Raw genomic sequence first — 17,504 nt, forward strand, 5'->3', positions numbered from 1 at the left:
CGGCATGCCTCCTTGGCCCCCTCCTGTGCACTTCGCCGGGGCCTCAGCTTTGGGATGTGGCTCGTAGGGCATCACCCCCCGAAGGCTCTGGCACCCAGCAGCACAAGTAGATAATTTGCCTGATTAATATTTCTTTGGAGCGAGTATTAACCAAAATGACCAGACTCTCCGCTAATAACAACTCTTTGGAGAGAGTATCAGACCAACGAACCTGGTCCCCACCAAAGGGGACGTGAGAATTTTGGCAAGTGGTGCCTTTCTTGAGGGGTCCCAAGGTAGTTCAGAGATGGATCCTAGTTAACACCATTAGGTGGGGATTTGTTTTTTAGGAGGATCACTTTTCTAACCAAATTTTCTAATTTATAGCATTATTGATTAGAAGTAGTTTGTGAAGTTGGAAAAATGAGACCACAGGGTTTGTATCTTATCTGGAGAACGTATCATTAGTAGAGCTATCAGCCACTTGGCAAGCTCCAGAAAGTCTCTTGCATGAGTCTTCCAAGTGGGTAAGGAGCGTGTGGCACTTCTTCCCATTCTAGTTGTTAGTTTTGGCAGAGGATTTCATCAAGGTCTCGTATACTTAATGGAGAAAGGACATTCGGTCACTCTTAAGTCTCCCCTTAGCCATGCCAAAGACTGTGGTGCCGAGAAGTCACTCAACACCTCTATTTTCCTGATTTCCTGGAGATGAAATTAGCCAGTTTCACTGTCACTCTTCTCATCTTCCAATTAAAGAGGGAGATAGAGGCAAATAAAACTTTATGGGTTGAGGATAATCTGATAAAAAAAGATGAAACTGGGAAGGAACTCAGTGCCCTGTATGTTGCTCCAAAGAAGTACGTTGTTGGCCTAAAGATGGAGCTTTAGGATTGAAAACACACTAAAATGTTTTTAGACTTACTTTATGACAGTCTGAAATTTCTACAAACATTTCCATTCTTCTCATCCATTAAAGTAACAAATGTTCCTGATTTGTAGTGATAAACATCTATAACCTAAAAAAAGTCAACGTGTTTTACAGCTTAAGCTGCCAACCCAAACGATTAACAGTTACCAGGAGACAGATTCCCATTTACCTTCTTCATTTTTATGCTGAGAGCATTTCATGGCAAGCGTTTCCACATATGCTGTCCCGTCCCTGAGGTAGGCGCTGAAAGTACCCTTTTGTAAGTATAACTCAGGGCGAAGGGAAGCCACTTGCCCTCACGTGTAGACTCGGTGGAGGAGAGCACTTCACCATGACCTGCTGCGTCCACGTTTGCACGCCATTCCTGCAAAACTAGAAAAGGAAGAAATGCCCCCCCTTTTTTCGAGTTTCATGAACTGTGGCTTAAGTCATTTGTGAGTTGGAGGTGTGGTACGTTAAGCATATTTTAGTATAAAAATGAAGTATGTTTGGTCAGCCTTCGTGTGCATTTAGTCTTTGGCTTTGTGGACGTTGTCTTCAGTCTGTTGTGAGTAGCATTTCATATTCTTCATCTTAAGGATGATTCTTAACACAGAGAAATTTTACCACCATCGTGGTGTGCCATCTTGAAGGCCATTTTCCATAAAGGAATCCAGTTCTCTTGACTTTCCGGTGGTGCGTATGTGACCGTGGCAGAGGACGGCAAGTCCAGGTGGAGATGTGCTTAGCCAACGGTGTTTGCTTCACTCCTGCGTTCGAGCCCAGCTCCTGGTCAGTTTAACCTTGGGCCTCAGCCCCTTTTTGGTGGACCTGTGCTGCAGACCCCACGGCGGCTGGCATGTACCCGGTCCAGCCCGGGGTTTGTGACTGTGCTGTGGGGGCAGCCGAGTGATGGCCAGGACTTGCAGCATCAGCAGGAAGGCCCCTGCCTCTCGGTGTGCGGCCCTTCCTGTCCTAGAGACCTGTCAGCCCTGTGAGTCTTACTGTGCCCCACAGCATCCTGGGAATGTTTTAATTTGATTTGGTTTGACTTAGGAAATAATCTGGGCTTCAGTGATCTTACCAGAGTTCATAAAACTTTCCTACAGTGTTCTGCTTGTTGGAGCCAGCTCTTACTGCTTTGCGAGACTGATTGTTAGTTTTTCAGGAATTTTGCAAGCCGGTTGTTACACCACAGAAATTGTGGAGCTCCACGACTAGTAGTTAAACATTCACCAGCACGCTATTTCCTTTAAGTATATTTTTTGCCTTTTACCCTAGCAAAAATCTCTGAGGATGTGAAATTGGCTTTTTCATCTCCAGGAAATCAGGAAAATAGAGGTGTTGAGTGGCCTCTCGGCACCACAGTCTTTGGCATGGCTTTAGGAGTCATGTGTCTCTTCACTTCAACATCCGTGATTTTTCCGTGAAATGGCGTCAAGACTTTTTGATGAACTCCATGGCAATAGAGGATGTCCCCCTCTCTTCAGACTTAACACGTATTATGCTGGATTTGAGAGTTTAGGGAAGTAAAAAAGCCTTGCATGCTTCGTAATTTGTGAACATCTGTTCAGTAGAACCCTGTCACCTTAAGTCTATTCAGCATTTGATGGAAAAGAGCATAAATGCTACCATACTTCATAGTATTGCTCATACACACGGTACACGCGAAACTTGTTAATAAACTCAGGCCGTACTTATCTTGGATTACTAGAATTATAATTAACACTTCCCTTATTTAATTCTGGATTTTACAGTATGGATTCATTCTGGGTTTCTAAACACCCTTAACTTCATTCTGGAAAAGCAGCAAATTAACTTTGTTCTTTCCGTGCTAAGCTTCCCGCTCTTCTGCACCTTTGCTTGGCGACTGCTTGAAGAATCATTAAGTCTTCCCTTCCATTTTCTTATTAAGAGATTTGAAATCTTTTGAATCATGTAATAATTTTAACACTTTAAATATAATTAAGTACATCAATACATAATATGATCAGAATTTTAAATATTAGCCTGTTTGGCTAATAATTTTTATCCATCCTGGGCTTAAATGGTGGAACTTTCCACACATGTCAGTAACACTTGAATAAATCCTGTTTTGTTTGTACTTTTGTTGTTTTTAACTTAAAACAGACTGTTACGCAGTCAGGTTCTCATGTGTCAGCAGTGGAGGATAAAAATCTGACAGTCCTTCCCAGTTCCAGAGAAGGGTTTCTCAGTAGCAGTGCTGTTCACTTTGGGTGCATAATTATTTGGGGGCTGTCCTTTGCGTTATCCTGTACTTACTAGATGCCAGGTGTCCCCAGCAGGCAAAATTACCCCTAGTTGAGAATTACTGCTCTAGAAGAATCTCATAGATCTTTCATTTTGAGTTCCATTGAATTGACAGTTCAATTTTTTAAAAATCTCGAAACAGGGGTTCCAGCGTCCCTGAGAATGACCGGTTGGCCTCCATAGCCGCCGAGTTACAGTTTCGGTCCCTGAGCCGCCACTCAAGCCCCACTGAGGAGCGTGACGGTGAGTGCGTGAGCCGCAGACTCTGGTCTCGACCAGCTGAATCCTCTGCCTCAGTTTACCAGTTTCCATGGTTTATGCCTTAGAAAGAAATGAAGAGTGAGAAAGAGATAACAGAGTTCCCAGAGAACGTTTGATGTTTAGCATGTTGGCTCTTTATGCCTTTTTAGCTGTACTTGTATTTTCTATGTCTACTTTTGCTGCTTTTCTAAAAAAAATTATTACTTCTAATACTTTAATTGCCAAACACTCTTATTTTCTTTAAAAATACAAACCTGCCCTCGGTTTGTTAATGATACACTGAGGCTTTATTATAATGCCGGGCCTCTTGAGTGGGGACCCCAGAGAATCTAATTTCTGCTCAGTATTCTCTTGGCTTATTTGTGGAAAATTTATGTAGTTAAAATCATGTAATGCCCTTGACAATTTCTTGGTTTGGTATAGTTTTCTAGAATTGATTGTCAAGACAGCTTCTCACACTCATGTCAAATAGAAATTAATTACCAGAAAGGACAGGTTGACGGTAACTAATCATTGCCATGCACCATTTCAGTCTTGGCTCTCGATTACACAAGCATATCTGTTCCATAAATCTTAATTTGTGTGCAAAACATACTTCTTGCAGAACCAGCATATCCAAAAGGTGATTCAAGTGGGTCAGCTCGAAGAAGCTGGGAACTTCGGACACTTATCAGCCAGACGAAGGGTAAGAGAGAGAATGTTGAACTTAAAATGTTTAAGCATAAAGTGAGGAGTTTCAGCTAAAATACGCTTTAGCTTTTGAATTATTAGTCCTTCTACATTAATATTTTGTGCTCTTTTTTATACCTGTGACATTACTTCCTATGTGTACTGTTTGTATGCATTTCCTATTTTTTATAATAAATTATAAGCTCCTTTGATCTGGAACATGTTTCATTCATCTTTGTATTCTTCAAGCAGTTGTGGTGCTTAATTCTGTATGTCACCTTGGGTGGGCCCTTAGCTTACTTCTTTGTACGTGGTAGGAATATAATTACTATTTGTGAAATGAAGAACTATTCATGTCTTGTGCTGTATGATAATGTTTTTGAGAAGCCAAATAGTTTGGCCAGGTGATAACTGACAGAGCAGGGACCAGCACACACTGCTTCTGTCTCCAAGTCCGGTGCTCTTACCGACCATCACCCCTTGGAAGTATGTTGTCCCCCAAAGCCTAGACTATTCGGGGGATTTCATGGAGGAGTGAGACTTGAGTTGACTCTTGAAGGAAAAACTGGTCTGCATCAAGCCTAGAGGAAAAGTACAGAATAAAAACACATCTGGAGGAAGGCCCAGTGACTGTGTAGTTGTAAATGGAGGTGTACTTGAAGGGGTTGGGGGAAGTTAGACCATGGCCAGTCTTCAGTGACAACTAAGTGATTAAGGCCTTCCCCAGAGATGGCGGGCAGCCCTGTAGCCTGTTGGGCACCTGGTGTGTTTGGGTAGTGGGGAGGAGGAGCTCAGAAGACCCCAGAGTGGAGGAAGCTGCTAGCCCGGAGTGGGGAGGAAATGGGAAGATGGGTTAGTATATCATTAGAATCATACAGTGTCAGATACCAGACTAAGGTGGGATTTTCAAAAAAGGAATGAAGTCGAGAAATGACTGCCAGGCCTGGGGCAGGCGAGGTGTTCACGGAGGGTTTAGGGCAGGGAGATCCATGGGCTGGAGCCTGGGTGACAGGGAAGAGAGTCTGTCCAGTGGCTCTCACGTCACCAGTAGTTCCCATGCATGCCAGGTCTTTGTGATAATTTTCAAAACAAACACTCTGTGGTCAAGAGAACTTGGGAACTCTCGGGATAGTTACAGTTCACACTAACAAAGATGGAGAAATGCTGAGCAATTTTTACTGTTTAAAAAAAGAAAACCTTTCCCAGAAATATTTGACAGTGGAGTCCGTGGCCTCGTAGCTGTGAAATCTTGTTCAGTGCCCAGGAGACCTGATGTGTCATATATTGAGGTAAAGAAAACAGCGATTCATGTTTTTAAGAAATGGTTGTAGTAAGAAACTACAATTAGAACATTATACACCTTGGGGAATTTCTTTTCTCAAATTAACCTCACAGCCATCCTTGTCCTCCGTGATCTCTTTGTTGGCCAGAGAATTCACACTCTTAAATAGCAAGGATACAGAATGAGGAGTATGTAATGGGGACATGTCCAAAACTGTGCTTTTCACATGACAGGTGTGACCCAATGGTGGGTTGTAAAGTCAGCATTAGAAAAAAATAGGATAGAGTCTGAATCACATGTGGTAAGAGTAATACTGTTTTATGAAACTGTTGTTTAGATCTCTGTGTGTCTAAAAGTTATTTTTTACTGTAAGTCATGATAAAATAAGTCGGGGAACTGGAGATGTGGAGCCTGAGAAGGTAAGGAATAGTAGCAGCAGTAGCTAAATCTTACTGAGTATTGCTGTGTCCTGGGCACAGGGCTCAGCGCTTCACACGTGTGATTTCACTAAGTACAGTAGCGCTTGTGCGTGAGGTCTTACTACCCTCATTTCACAGATTAGGAATTTGATATGTGAAGAAGTCCGGTAACTTGCCCATGGTCAAACACCTGGAAAATGGTGAAGCCAGGACTTTACCCGGGCATTTTGGTTCCAGAGCCTTTGCTCTGCACTCTTTCCAGAGAACGGACAACTTAATTCCCTTCTCGTTGAGATGGCTTCCGAGAGTAGGTGTGGTTATCTCAGCGGAGTGGGGACGCGTGAGATGTACCCGCCAGGCACGGCGTGGGAAGACAGCATAGGCAGGAAAAAGCTCGAAGTGAGAAATGGCTTGGAGTAGTCTATGAGTCTGTTCAGTTTGGTTCGTCTGGGGCCTGTGATAGGAGAAGAGAAGGAGAATACTGACAAAAGTGAACTGGGAAAGATAAACCGGGTCCAAATTCTGCAGGGCCGTGAATCCCCTGTGAAGGGCTTGGATTTTTGGTAAACGGGTTGTTGAGAACCATGAAATAAATTTAAGTAGGAAAGGAACATGATCAGATTTTACCTGTTAGACAATCCTGGCCAACAAGAGTGGACTGGAGACAGGAGAGACTGGAGGCAAGTGGGAAGTCACTGCAGTGTCTGTCTGAGCCGCAGTCTGGGGGGACTAGGTCATCGGCTCCACCTGACTAGCCTGTGTTCCATGTGTGTGTCTGTGCAGTGGGTGGCACCTGGAGCTCTTGGACTGGAATGACTTGAGTGCACCTGCTGGGTGACTAGAGGCTGATAAGCCTTGCCATGCTGGAGTGCTCATGTGTATTGCTCTGTCTCTATTCTTATTTGCTGGACATTGACTCGCTGCTAGTGACTGGAACTACTGAGTTTGTGATTCTCCCTGCAGACAGCGCTTCCAAACAAGGACCCATAGAAGCTATCCAGAAGTCAGTCCGATTGTTTGAAGAAAAGAGGTATCGAGAAATGAGGAGAAAGAATATCATTGGTCAAGTTTGTGATACCCCTAAATCTTACGATAACGTTATGCACGTAGGCTTGAGGAAGGTGACCTTCAAGTGGCAAAGAGGAAACAAAATTGGTAAGGAAATTGAGGAACCTCTGTTGGAAATGGCAATAGTTACACGTCTTTAGGTTAAATCATATAATTGGTCCTTTTCTCTTACAGACATGGCATATCTTTTGCAGAGGGTTCTGTTTTTTAGTTTGTATAAATAATGTGTCTATAAGATGTGTTCTAAGAGCAGTATAAGAGGAGATTTTAGGAAGATTTTTTTTTAATGTTTCACTAAATTGAATCGTTCTGCTCAGTAACTCCAGCAGTTGCCAGTGCAGAACTACATAAATTTTACCCATTAGTTCCAGTTAATGTTTTTAGGACCTTACTCCTTCCAGCACATTATTGAAGAGAGACTGGGTACAAATAGAGACAGTCTTTCCTAAAACATTGCCTGTTAACTCATTTCCAGGTGAAACGCCTCTTGTTAAATAAGTGCTGGTGGATCCTGTGACAGAAGGAATCTGACCACGTTTCAGATCCTTCCGTCTTTTAAGTGCATGTCTCCGGGAGTGTTTAGGTCTGAAGAGGCCAATGCAGGTGTAATAATAGGACTCTGTGAGCCCCCAGGAAACCCTCAACATTCTGTAGAGCTATCAGGGCAGAAAACACTGAAAAAAATCAAGTGCTTTATAGATTTTATCAGTTCTCGTTATCAGTCTTAGCCATGTATCCCCTTCACTTAATGCCCCCAAAGATGTGTTGGTAGAATATCCCCTCCCACACCCCCCTGGCTGTGCAGCGATGAGGCACAGTTAGACGGTGGCCCGGCTTACTCTTGACCCCCGGCCCTGACCTCCTTGAGGCCGTGAGGGCTCAGAAGTGTGCACTTTCATGCCCCTTCTGGGGTTTGCCAAAGTCACTTCTACTCTAGATATTTACAGGAAAGGCACAGCCAAGAGATTGCCTTCGGTCATTGGGGAACATTCAGAAACATTTTGGGTCTTGCTATAGTAGATAATTGTAGATTATATAAATATAGATCCAGAATTGGGAAAGATTACTATACATCTGAGTGATGTAAAGTGGCCTCGCTTTGGTGACTGAGAGTAGTATGTTTGTTCTGTTCACAGGGGAGGGGCAGTATGGGAAGGTCTACACCTGTATTAGTGTCGACACCGGCGAGTTGATGGCTATGAAGGAGGTGAGTGGTCTGGCCTTGTGGGAGGCCTTTTGGTTTGAAGCCTCTGTGTGGCAGAGATCTGGTGAACACGCTTGTTTTCAAGGCTCTTCTTAGCGCCGAGAGCTAGCTTAGGTGCCTCCATGTTGCGTCGTCTAGGCAGGTGCCCTGAGACGACGGAGTAGCAGAGTGTCCGATGCCCGTGAGGTCACTCAGACCAGGCGCACAGATGATTCTGCCGCCACGTGGGTGTGCTAAGTGCCATACAGAGGGAGGAGCACAGTTAGCTGAAGGCTGAAAGGATGGTGGTAACAGCGTCTTCCCAGGGAGTTAGGGGAGAAAATGCCACTTGTGATCAGCTTCAGAAATGAGCGGCATTTCAATAGCTGGAGGTAGGATGGGGGAGAGCAGGGGAAACCTGACGAGGCCCGTCAGGGAAGCAGATACCGTTGTTGCTCATGAGGAGACACTCTGGGACTTGAGGGGCAGACGAGCCTGTGGGGGAAGAGGCCGGAGCTGCCATGGCCCTACCCCCCAGCTCCTGAAGTGTTTCGTGTCTTCTCTGCATGGGAAGACACTCACCGGCACTGCCTCTGTCACCTTGTTCCTGCTGGGTCGTAAACATCTCCTTTATTTTTTTTAAGATTTTATTTAGGACACCTCGGTGGCTCAGTCAGGCAGTTAAACATCTGCCTTCAACTCAGGTCGTGATCCCAGGGTGTGGGATCCTGCATTAGGCTCTCTGCTTAGTGGGGAGCCTGCTTCTCCCTTTTCCTCTGCCCAAAAGAGATTTTATTTATTTATTTGAGAGAGATGGAAAGAGCATGAATGGGGGGAGAGAGAGAGGGAGAAGCAGACTACCCACTGAGCAGGGAGCCCGATGTCAGGCTTGATTCCACGACCCTGGGATCATGACCTGAGTCAAAGGCAGACGCTTAGCTGACTGAGCCACCCAGGCGCCCCCTGTTCTAAACTTATTTTTTAAATTTAAATTCAATTAATTAACATATAATGTATCAGTTTCAGAGGTAGAGGTTAGTGATTCATCAGTCTTATATAACACTCAGTGCCCATCACATCACGTGCCCTCCTTAATGTCCATCATCAAGTTATCCCATCCACCCACTGTCCTCCCCTCTAGCAACCCTTAGTTTGTTTCCTGTGATTAAGAGTCTCTTATGGTTTGTCTCTCTCTCCGATTTCATCTTTATTTTTTCCTCTCTTCCCCTGTGATTCTGTTTTGTTTCTTAAGTTCCACACATGAGTGAGATCATACGGTAATTGTCTTTCTCTGACTGACATATTTCACTTAGCATAATACCTTCTGTTTCCATCCACATCATTGCAAATGGAAAGATTTCATTGTTTTTTGGTGGCTGAGTAATACTCCATTGTATATATACCGTATCTTCTTTTTCCATTTGTCTGTCGATGGACATCTGGGCTCTTTCTATAACTTGGCTGTTGTGGACATTGCTACTGTAAACATTGGGGTGCGGGTGCCCCTTTGTAAACTTCTTAAGGGCACAATCGTCTCACATCTTTTTATCTTCCCAGAACCTATACACTTGTGATCACTTACTGAATGCTGATGTTCTTGTGAATTCAGTTTGCAGTTATGAAAATGATCCCATTAGCTGTTCTCTCACCAAATATTCTAAAGCAGTAATGTTTAATTCACTTGGAATGACAAGGCAAAGAAAGACTCGAAGTCAAGTCACAGACACACTGACCATAGTCCCGTGAGTGTGGATGGTGCAGGTGTCCGCGGAGGCCCTCGTGGTTAAAGGTGTCTTGTTCCTGGTTTGTGACAGGACCAGCGCTGACCAACGGTTTTCTCTTTACAGATTCGATTTCAACCTAATGACCATAAAACTATCAAGGAAACTGCAGACGAATTGAAAATCTTTGAGGGCATCAAACACCCCAATCTGGTTCGGTATTTTGGTGTGGAGCTACATAGAGTAAGCCAACTTTGGTCACGCGGTTTTGTGTGAGGAATCAGTTAAGGGCACAGTCGGAGTCCTGTTCTACATCGCAGGTCTTCTCATTTCAGAGCACAGTAACTTTGCCTAATTATCAGGAAATCTCCATGAGTTACACCATTTCTGCCTTCTCTCTGAAACTAGAGGAGTTCTTCCTAAAATGTAAGTTGTAGACTGTAGTCGTTAACCCGACATTATAAAGCACTGAAACCCATCCTGCTGATCAGAAGATTCTTCTAAAATGCCCCTTACACAGCGCGTTACTTTTTTCCCCCCATTTTTCACTGATCATGCTGATTTTTCTTTTACGTGTATTTAAGGAACCGTTGTGAAATGCAAAAGTTAAAACTTCAAATTCATTTCCCCCCTTGTGTTTAGAAGTAAACCCTTGGAGGGAAAGAGGATAACTTGGAGCATCTCGGTGGAGTCTGAACTTCCAGGGGAAGTTGAGTAGTGGTGATCTTTAATGTTTTCCCAAATAAATTCATATCTGAAAAGGATGTGTTTCAGTACTTAATAATACGTTTATAGGGACAGTCCTGTTGGTCCCTGTCTGAGATTATATAGCAGCCTTAATTGCAGAGGATTATAGAGAACTTATCACCTGTGATTTGGAAAAGACACTCTTATCCCGACTAGCTGTATAATTCCAGACAGGAGGCAGACAGACACCTCTGTGTAGGAGTGAGAAATGACTGTTCTCAGACAAATTCAGTGTTGAGGATGACGAGTGTAGCATACCATTAGAAAGAAGTCCTTTGGGGCATGACCTGTGACGTTTTCCAGATTCTTTACTTGGTGTACCTGTAAACACAGGCTGCATCTTATTCCTCCCGCAGGAAGAAATGTACATCTTCATGGAGTACTGTGACGAGGGGACGTTAGAAGAGGTGTCAAGGCTGGGACTTCAGGAACATGTCATTAGGCTGTATTCAAAGCAGATCACCATTGCAATCAATGTCCTCCATGAGCATGGCATTGTTCACCGTGACATCAAAGGTAATCCTCACACTCACCTGGCTGCCATGGAGACCAGACTGCGTGCCCTCCACATAATAGGTGCCGCCAGGACACTCGATCCTACTCCCACATGTCATTTTTCTAGAAAGAAGTACCTTTACTGTGAATATGCTTCCATAAAGAGCCCAGTATTGAGAGACCGCGTAGAACACACGTCCCCATCCGTGAGCAGACAAGTCTGTTCTGTCTGCGTACACAGTTCTCAGTGCGGTCTGTTTCCCCAAGAATGAAATTGCCTCTTTTTGTCGGCTGATTTAGCCAACCTTGTGTATTTCCTAGACGTTCACCATCAGAGCATCTTATCTGCGTGTCAGGACTCTGATGTATTTCCATGTGAACAGGGTGGATGTGTAAAGTGGCAGGGAATCTGAGATGCCAGTGTAGACGGTGTTTTGGGAGACAAGGTTTATTTCCACCAACCTCCTCCCGCGTAGAATTCTGCTAACGACTGACTCAGTCATGCTGATGGATTTGAAGTGCTTTTCTCTTGCATGAGGGGAATAGTCATGCTCGTCTCACAATTGTCCCTCTGGCATTTGCCCCTGACCTTTGTATTTGGGGAGTCTGGGGATAATTAAAGTGACAAATTATTTGTCTCTGATGGGCCCTAGACCGAAGGATTCCACTCTGTCACACAGTCCGAGGACAGCCTAGACACGTGCACTCTACAGTCGGCTGGCTTCCGACCAGCTGCAAGACCCGGGGCGGGGCCAGATCACACCAGACCTGCTTTGGTCTGAGCGTGAGGATCGTCCGTCCTCCCTCCAGTGGCTCCCCCTGAATCCCCAGCATCCACCAGCCTTGTTGCCTCCCCGCCTGCCCGTCTACCGTAGTGCTCTGCTGCCAGGGATCATTCTGAGCACTGGTTTAATTGGCTCTTTGCAGGCCGTGGCCTGAGTGCTGAAAATGCGCTCCGTGCTGCCGAGCCTGACGAGTGCTTGTTTGTTGTTAGGTGCCAACATCTTCCTCACCTCCTCGGGGCTCATCAAGCTGGGGGATTTCGGATGCTCAGTAAAGCTTAAGAACAACGCGCAGACCATGCCGGGCGAAGTGAACAGCACGCTGGGGACAGCAGGTGGGGACCAGCTTGATTTGTTTTTGCCGAGGTGACCCATTGCCGTGCGCTTGCTGGCTGGGTTTCCCATCGCTTCTGTTGTCAGCGCGGATCAGGGAGGAGGGAGGCTTCAGAGCACGGGCCCCTGGGCATCCACCTGCCAACAAATTCACCTCTCCCCCCAAAGTAAAAGGAGGGAGGAGCGTCCTCTGTTTCTTCCCAGAAAAACTTCCTTTGTTGTTCACATGGGCTTTATTAAAACCATTCTAGTCAAAACACAGCAGTATTTTAAATACAACAGTATGGGTTGGTTTTTTTTTTAAAGAACATAACTCTTTTATTGCCCAACACCTGTGACAGTTCATGTCTCTCTAAAGGAAGCAGGAAGTTTGGAGAATTCTTGGCCCTTGTACAGGAAAAAGAGTGGGTAGGCATACTCAGAAGTCAGTGAATATCTCACCACATGGAATGTGCTACCCGGGCAGCCAGGCCCACTGGCAGGCTCCCCACCAGTCTGCTTCGTTGTCCCTTTAAAAAGGGACGTGTCTTGTGGTGATTATTTGTTTTGATTGTTCAGTGTCATGAAATTTTACGTCTTCTTTTGCACATTAAATTTCATATTTTATTGTGAATACAGCTTATCTGAAGATCTACCATTCAAAAATTGTCCTTTAGATAATAATTTGCCATTCAAAAATTCTCCATTCAGAAAATTGACTTGAAATGTCTGTTAGTTTCAGTGTTTCCTATTATGTAACTCGGAGAATATCCACTCTGCCCCCGCAACAAATTAGTTTCATTTATGTGGAGTATTACACGATATTAATTTTTTGCTTGGCTCTCTGACTGTGGCGTGCTGTATTTATAACCCATTCCTACCACCGTATCTGTGACTTTTAAAGCATACATGGCTCCTGAAGTCATCACTCGCGCAAAAGGAGAAGGACATGGGCGTGCGGCGGACATCTGGAGTCTGGGCTGCGTCGTCATAGAGATGGTGACCGGCAAGGTAAGCAGAGCCCACACCTGGAGGAGAAACTCCCGGAGGGCACTTCACATGAACAGAGCTGTAACTGTGGTTTTATTAGCTATGATAAATACCACGGATACATTTTCTGCTAACTAGAGAACGTGACTAAATATAAAAGATGCAACCTGTCAAAAGATACAGTAATGTGAAGACAAGTGACAAACTAGGAAGAACCAAATATTTGTAAGATTTTTGACTTAGCGCTTAGGCGAGTGAATAAAAAAAGTAGGAAGCTCAAGTGAAAACATGGAGAAGCGAGGAACTGCAGAAAGAAACGGGAAACCAGAAACCTCTGTCTACGCAAACACTAGCGCGTGAGTGCAGCGTGACTCACGATTGCCAGACTTGGAGGCAACCGAGGTGTCCTTCCGGAAGGGACCGGATGAGCGGACTGCTGATCCAGACAGCGGGTTATTATGCAGCAATGACGAGAAATGAGCCGTCCAGCCCAGAGGACGACTCGGAGGAACTGCAAGAGCGTGCTGCCGACGAGAAAGGAGCTGATCTGGAAGCACCACATACACGCGGTGATTCCAAGCTCATGACGTTCGGGCAACGCAGGGGGAGGCAGGAGGAGGATCGGTGGGCACCAGCGGCTCCGGGAGCGGGAGGGAAGGATGGCTAGATAGACACAAGGGTGTTGAGGGCAGTGAGACTGTTCTGTGCGATCGTGTATCTGGAAATTCTAAAAATGTACCTTCTGATGAAAATACTGCTAATGAACAACTGTACAGACGTATAAAGGGACCGTCGTGTGTGGAGTGGCATCGTTTATAAAGCAGAAAGTGTTAGAAACCTCTCAGGGGTTACTAGTGGGAAAATGTAGTATCCCCTGTGTCTGTGAACAAAATAGCATTTTATCCTTTATGATGTAAAAAATCACCAGAGCTTCACACTATTAGAATTTGACGTTCATTATTCAGCAGGGTGGTGTAGTGATGTCCCTACGAGAGAACTGTTGAGTTTTGTTTTGTTGACATTTTTGTGTTATTTTATATGTTGCATTTTTTATTTGCACGATGGTGGCTTCTAGATAATGCTGGACTAATGGAACATCCAGATGGGATAGGCAGACTGTGCTGAACAGCTGGTTTTGTAAATAAGGTTTTACTGGCACTCAGTCACACCGATTCATTTGTGTATCTTCTGTGGCTGCTTCAGGCCACAGTAGGAGAATTGAGGCGCTGTAGCAGAGGTCATGTGGCCCACAAGCCTAAAATACTTACTGTCTGGCCCTATGAGTAAAAGCTTGCTGGCCTCTGGATATTTATTAACATTGAGATGCCTGAAAAGATTGGGCAGTTTCATTTTTATGGCCATGTAGTATTATTAAACCTGCTTTTTTTTTGCTTTTTTTTAGAGGCCTTGGCATGAATATGAACACAACTTTCAGATTATGTATAAAGTGGGAATGGGGCACAAGCCACCGATCCCTGAAAGATTAAGCCCGGAAGGAAAGGACTTCCTTTCTCACTGCCTTGAAAGTGAGCCCAGGATGAGGTGGACAGCCAGCCAGCTCCTCGACCATTCCTTCGTCAAGGTTGGGTAGATCGCCATACAGTCCTTCTCATGTTGTAATGTTTGAGTTCTGTTTGTATCTGGCACTGAAGGAAATTTGGAAACTTAGATATAGAATGTCTAGATCTGTATATACGTGAAGTGGAAAGGAGCTAAATATAGTATGCCAGGGAATTTCGTATGTCTTTTTTTTTCCAGAGAATGCTTGTTGCGTTTCTCTGCTTGATCCATCCTGGTGTGTTTATGGTACACTTGGGACTGTTAACATGGAATTTTAAATGGGACTTGGTGAAAGACATAGTTTCTACTCCTGAGTGTGTAGTCTCCTTGAGGACAGGCTCAGTAGTGACGAAGCAGTGTGTTCCGACCTGGGATGAGGGTGTATATGCCATGCTGTCACGTCACTGAGAAGGGCGGTTTCATCCAGCCAGGCAATCTCAGCTGTCGTTGCTTCCTCTGGAATGAGATGCCTGAGTGTTTGGGAGGGTGTGGGGAGGCGGGGCAGGGAGGTGGGGGTACGGCAGGCTAACGAGGGTAAGACAGTCGAGGAGCTGTGTCTAGATGGGTCACAGGATGTGGAAAATGGCCAAAGGTTAGGCTGCGAAAGTGAACAGGAGCCCCAGGAGTTCAGTTTATGATAGCACGAGATGATTAAATGGTGTTTTAGAATGATTCTTCTGGAGACAGAGTAGTTACGAAGTTTCTTATACAGCTGCTGGGCCGGGCATGGGAGGTCAGGGGCGAGTTATCAGCGATATTTAGGGGTTAAAATGGCCACGACTGAATAGCTGATGGGATGAGAAAGGCGAGTAAGGGGAGGGGTCTAGGACGGCTCCCAGGCCCCGGCTCGGGTCCCCAGGTTAGAGATCCCGTCGGCCAGGAGGGGTGCAGAGGCAGTTGGCTGAGGGTCAGGTCAGGGAGGCGGTGGATTCCTCTCCGGTAGATGATGGTTGAGGTGTTTGGAACGTCTGCTCAGGGACTTCAGACGGGCGTGCAGGTAATGTGGGCTCACGCCTGGGATTGAATGGGCTCGGATGCAGATCCAGGAGACAGAACATTGCTGGGAGAGGATTTCGAGGAGAAATGTGGTGAGAATGGAACTCTGGGGAAAACAATGCTGAAAGGGCCCTGCAGGGGAGCCCCTGACGGAGGGAGGGAAGGTGCAGGAGAGCAGGGTGGGTGGAATGAAGGAACAAGTAGCTGGATTTGCTGTGTAGATATTCGGGATTCGTGATTAAAAACACTCATCTCTTTGTTGAGACACTATGAACTCGATTTGTACAGATACATTCTGAAAAGCACTCTCGGTGGCCGGTTGGCAGACGTCACTGGCTACATGAGTTGAGCCTCCCCTCCGGGCTGGCTGCAAGCGGGGGTCCTTGAGGTGGCAGTGGCGGCGGTGGCAGCGGCGTGACTTACCTGTAAGTCGCGTGCCTGCCGCGGACTGGCTTCAGCTCTCTCCCGCCTCTCTTGCAGGTCTGCACAGATGAAGAATGAAGCTAATCGGTCTGCGGCCTGGTAGTGTGTGTGCTCAGAGAATTCTCGTAATCACTACTGTATGTAATATTTACATAAAGACTGTGCTGAGAAACAGTATAAGCCTTTTTAACCTTCCAAGACTGAAGACTGCACAGGTGACAAGCGTCACTTCTCCTGCTGCTCCTGTTTGACGTGGCACGGGGCCCTTCCGAGTGACGGTGTCCACGAGGTAAAGAAGCTGCATGTTAAGTGCCATTACTACTGTACACGGACCATCGCCTCTGTCACCTGTTTCTCGTGTGACTGAGAACCGTGACATCAGTGTAGTATTTTGACCTTCCTGGGTTCAAAAGCAGTTGTAGTGTTATCAGGTGTCCTGGGCCTTGTTAAACTCTTGTTTGTCGAGTGCACTGACTGTGAAACCTTACCTTTTTGTTGTTGGCAAGCCACAGGTTTGTTATGCAAAGGCTGATAAATGAAATTTAAGAAAAAGGTTCTTTTTTCAATAAATGGTTTATTTTAGGAAAGCTCAGTTATATTGTCTTTTACTGGTTATCAGCTTCAGAGCTGTTATCTGAGACCGAGGCCTGTCACTCATATTCACGTGTTCCCGTACAGAAGGGGTGCACGCCAGTGCGCAAGAGATGAGCCCTGGATTGGGAGCCCTGCAGGATCTAGGATCTCCTCCCTGAAAAAGCATCAGGGCTAAAGGAACCGCCACCATGGATGCCAGAGACCCCTTTAGATTCTCTTACGGTCCCCGGGCAGTGGCGGTCGGGGGACAGTAGTCGCCTTGGTACCACGTGCTGGAGGCTGTTGACCTTTAACAAGACGTGTCAGTGTGTGGTCAGTGTTAAGTGCTGCTGAACTACGCCTTGACAAGAAAGCGTCGTTATGTCAGCGTTTCAGCAGTTAGTTTTCTAAAGTAGCCCCAAGTATGTGTCACTGATGGTGCTCTTTAGCTTCTTTTCGCTATTAAACTTTTAAAAGATTGACGTTACAGCTCCCTGAACTTTTTGAGAACTCTTTTGAGTGAACTCACAGACTCACTCCTGACACCTAGCAGCTGCCTCTGAGCGAGTAATCTCTCGGGCACGACGTCCTACCTTCCCTGCAGGGCACCAGATCCTCTCCAAGACGTAACGTCCAGAGAACGTTGGCATCACGGGAGGATCATACAGACACAGAATTTCGTTAAGATTTCAGTTCTCTCAGATAGCTTTCCGCGTGATTCACAGTCTTGGGCGCGTGCAGTCCAGGGGTCGTCCGTGTGGCTGTGCGAGCGTGCAGCCGTCTTTCCAGTCCGCCTGAGGACATCCCGCCACACGAAGCCTCGTACCCTCTGCAGTCGGTCCCCACGCCCACCCCTGGCCTTGGGC

The 17,504-nt window shown here is 45.8% G+C and overlaps 1 protein-coding gene across 5 annotated transcripts in view; it reads left to right on the plus strand.

Moving 5' to 3' along the window:
* Positions 1-16,657, plus strand: part of MAP3K4 (mitogen-activated protein kinase kinase kinase 4) — a 110,037-nt gene extending 93,380 nt beyond the window's left edge. For 4 of the 5 annotated variants that reach the window (XM_045805476.2, XM_087865636.1, XM_087865635.1 and 1 more), the window contains 10 exons: positions 3,300-3,400; positions 4,023-4,103; positions 6,752-6,943; positions 7,993-8,063; positions 9,887-10,003; positions 10,864-11,023; positions 11,997-12,119; positions 13,001-13,107; positions 14,489-14,668; positions 16,123-16,657. In XM_045805476.2, coding sequence (XP_045661432.2) covers positions 3,300-3,400; positions 4,023-4,103; positions 6,752-6,943; positions 7,993-8,063; positions 9,887-10,003; positions 10,864-11,023; positions 11,997-12,119; positions 13,001-13,107; positions 14,489-14,668; positions 16,123-16,143 — 1,153 coding nt within the window. In that variant the 3' untranslated portion in view covers positions 16,144-16,657. Of the gene's footprint in view, positions 1-3,299; positions 3,401-4,022; positions 4,104-6,751; positions 6,944-7,992; positions 8,064-9,886; positions 10,004-10,095; positions 10,187-10,863; positions 11,024-11,996; positions 12,120-13,000; positions 13,108-14,488; positions 14,669-16,122 lie in introns of those variants that run through there. The other variant, XM_045805477.2, reaches the window with a different exon arrangement.
* Positions 16,658-17,504: the final 847 nt, after the last annotated feature.

This window comes from Ursus americanus, chromosome 11, assembly GCF_024610735.1.
Source record: "Ursus americanus isolate L20-20 chromosome 11, mUrsAme1.1.p, whole genome shotgun sequence".
NCBI classification, from domain to species: Eukaryota; Metazoa; Chordata; class Mammalia; order Carnivora; family Ursidae; genus Ursus; species Ursus americanus.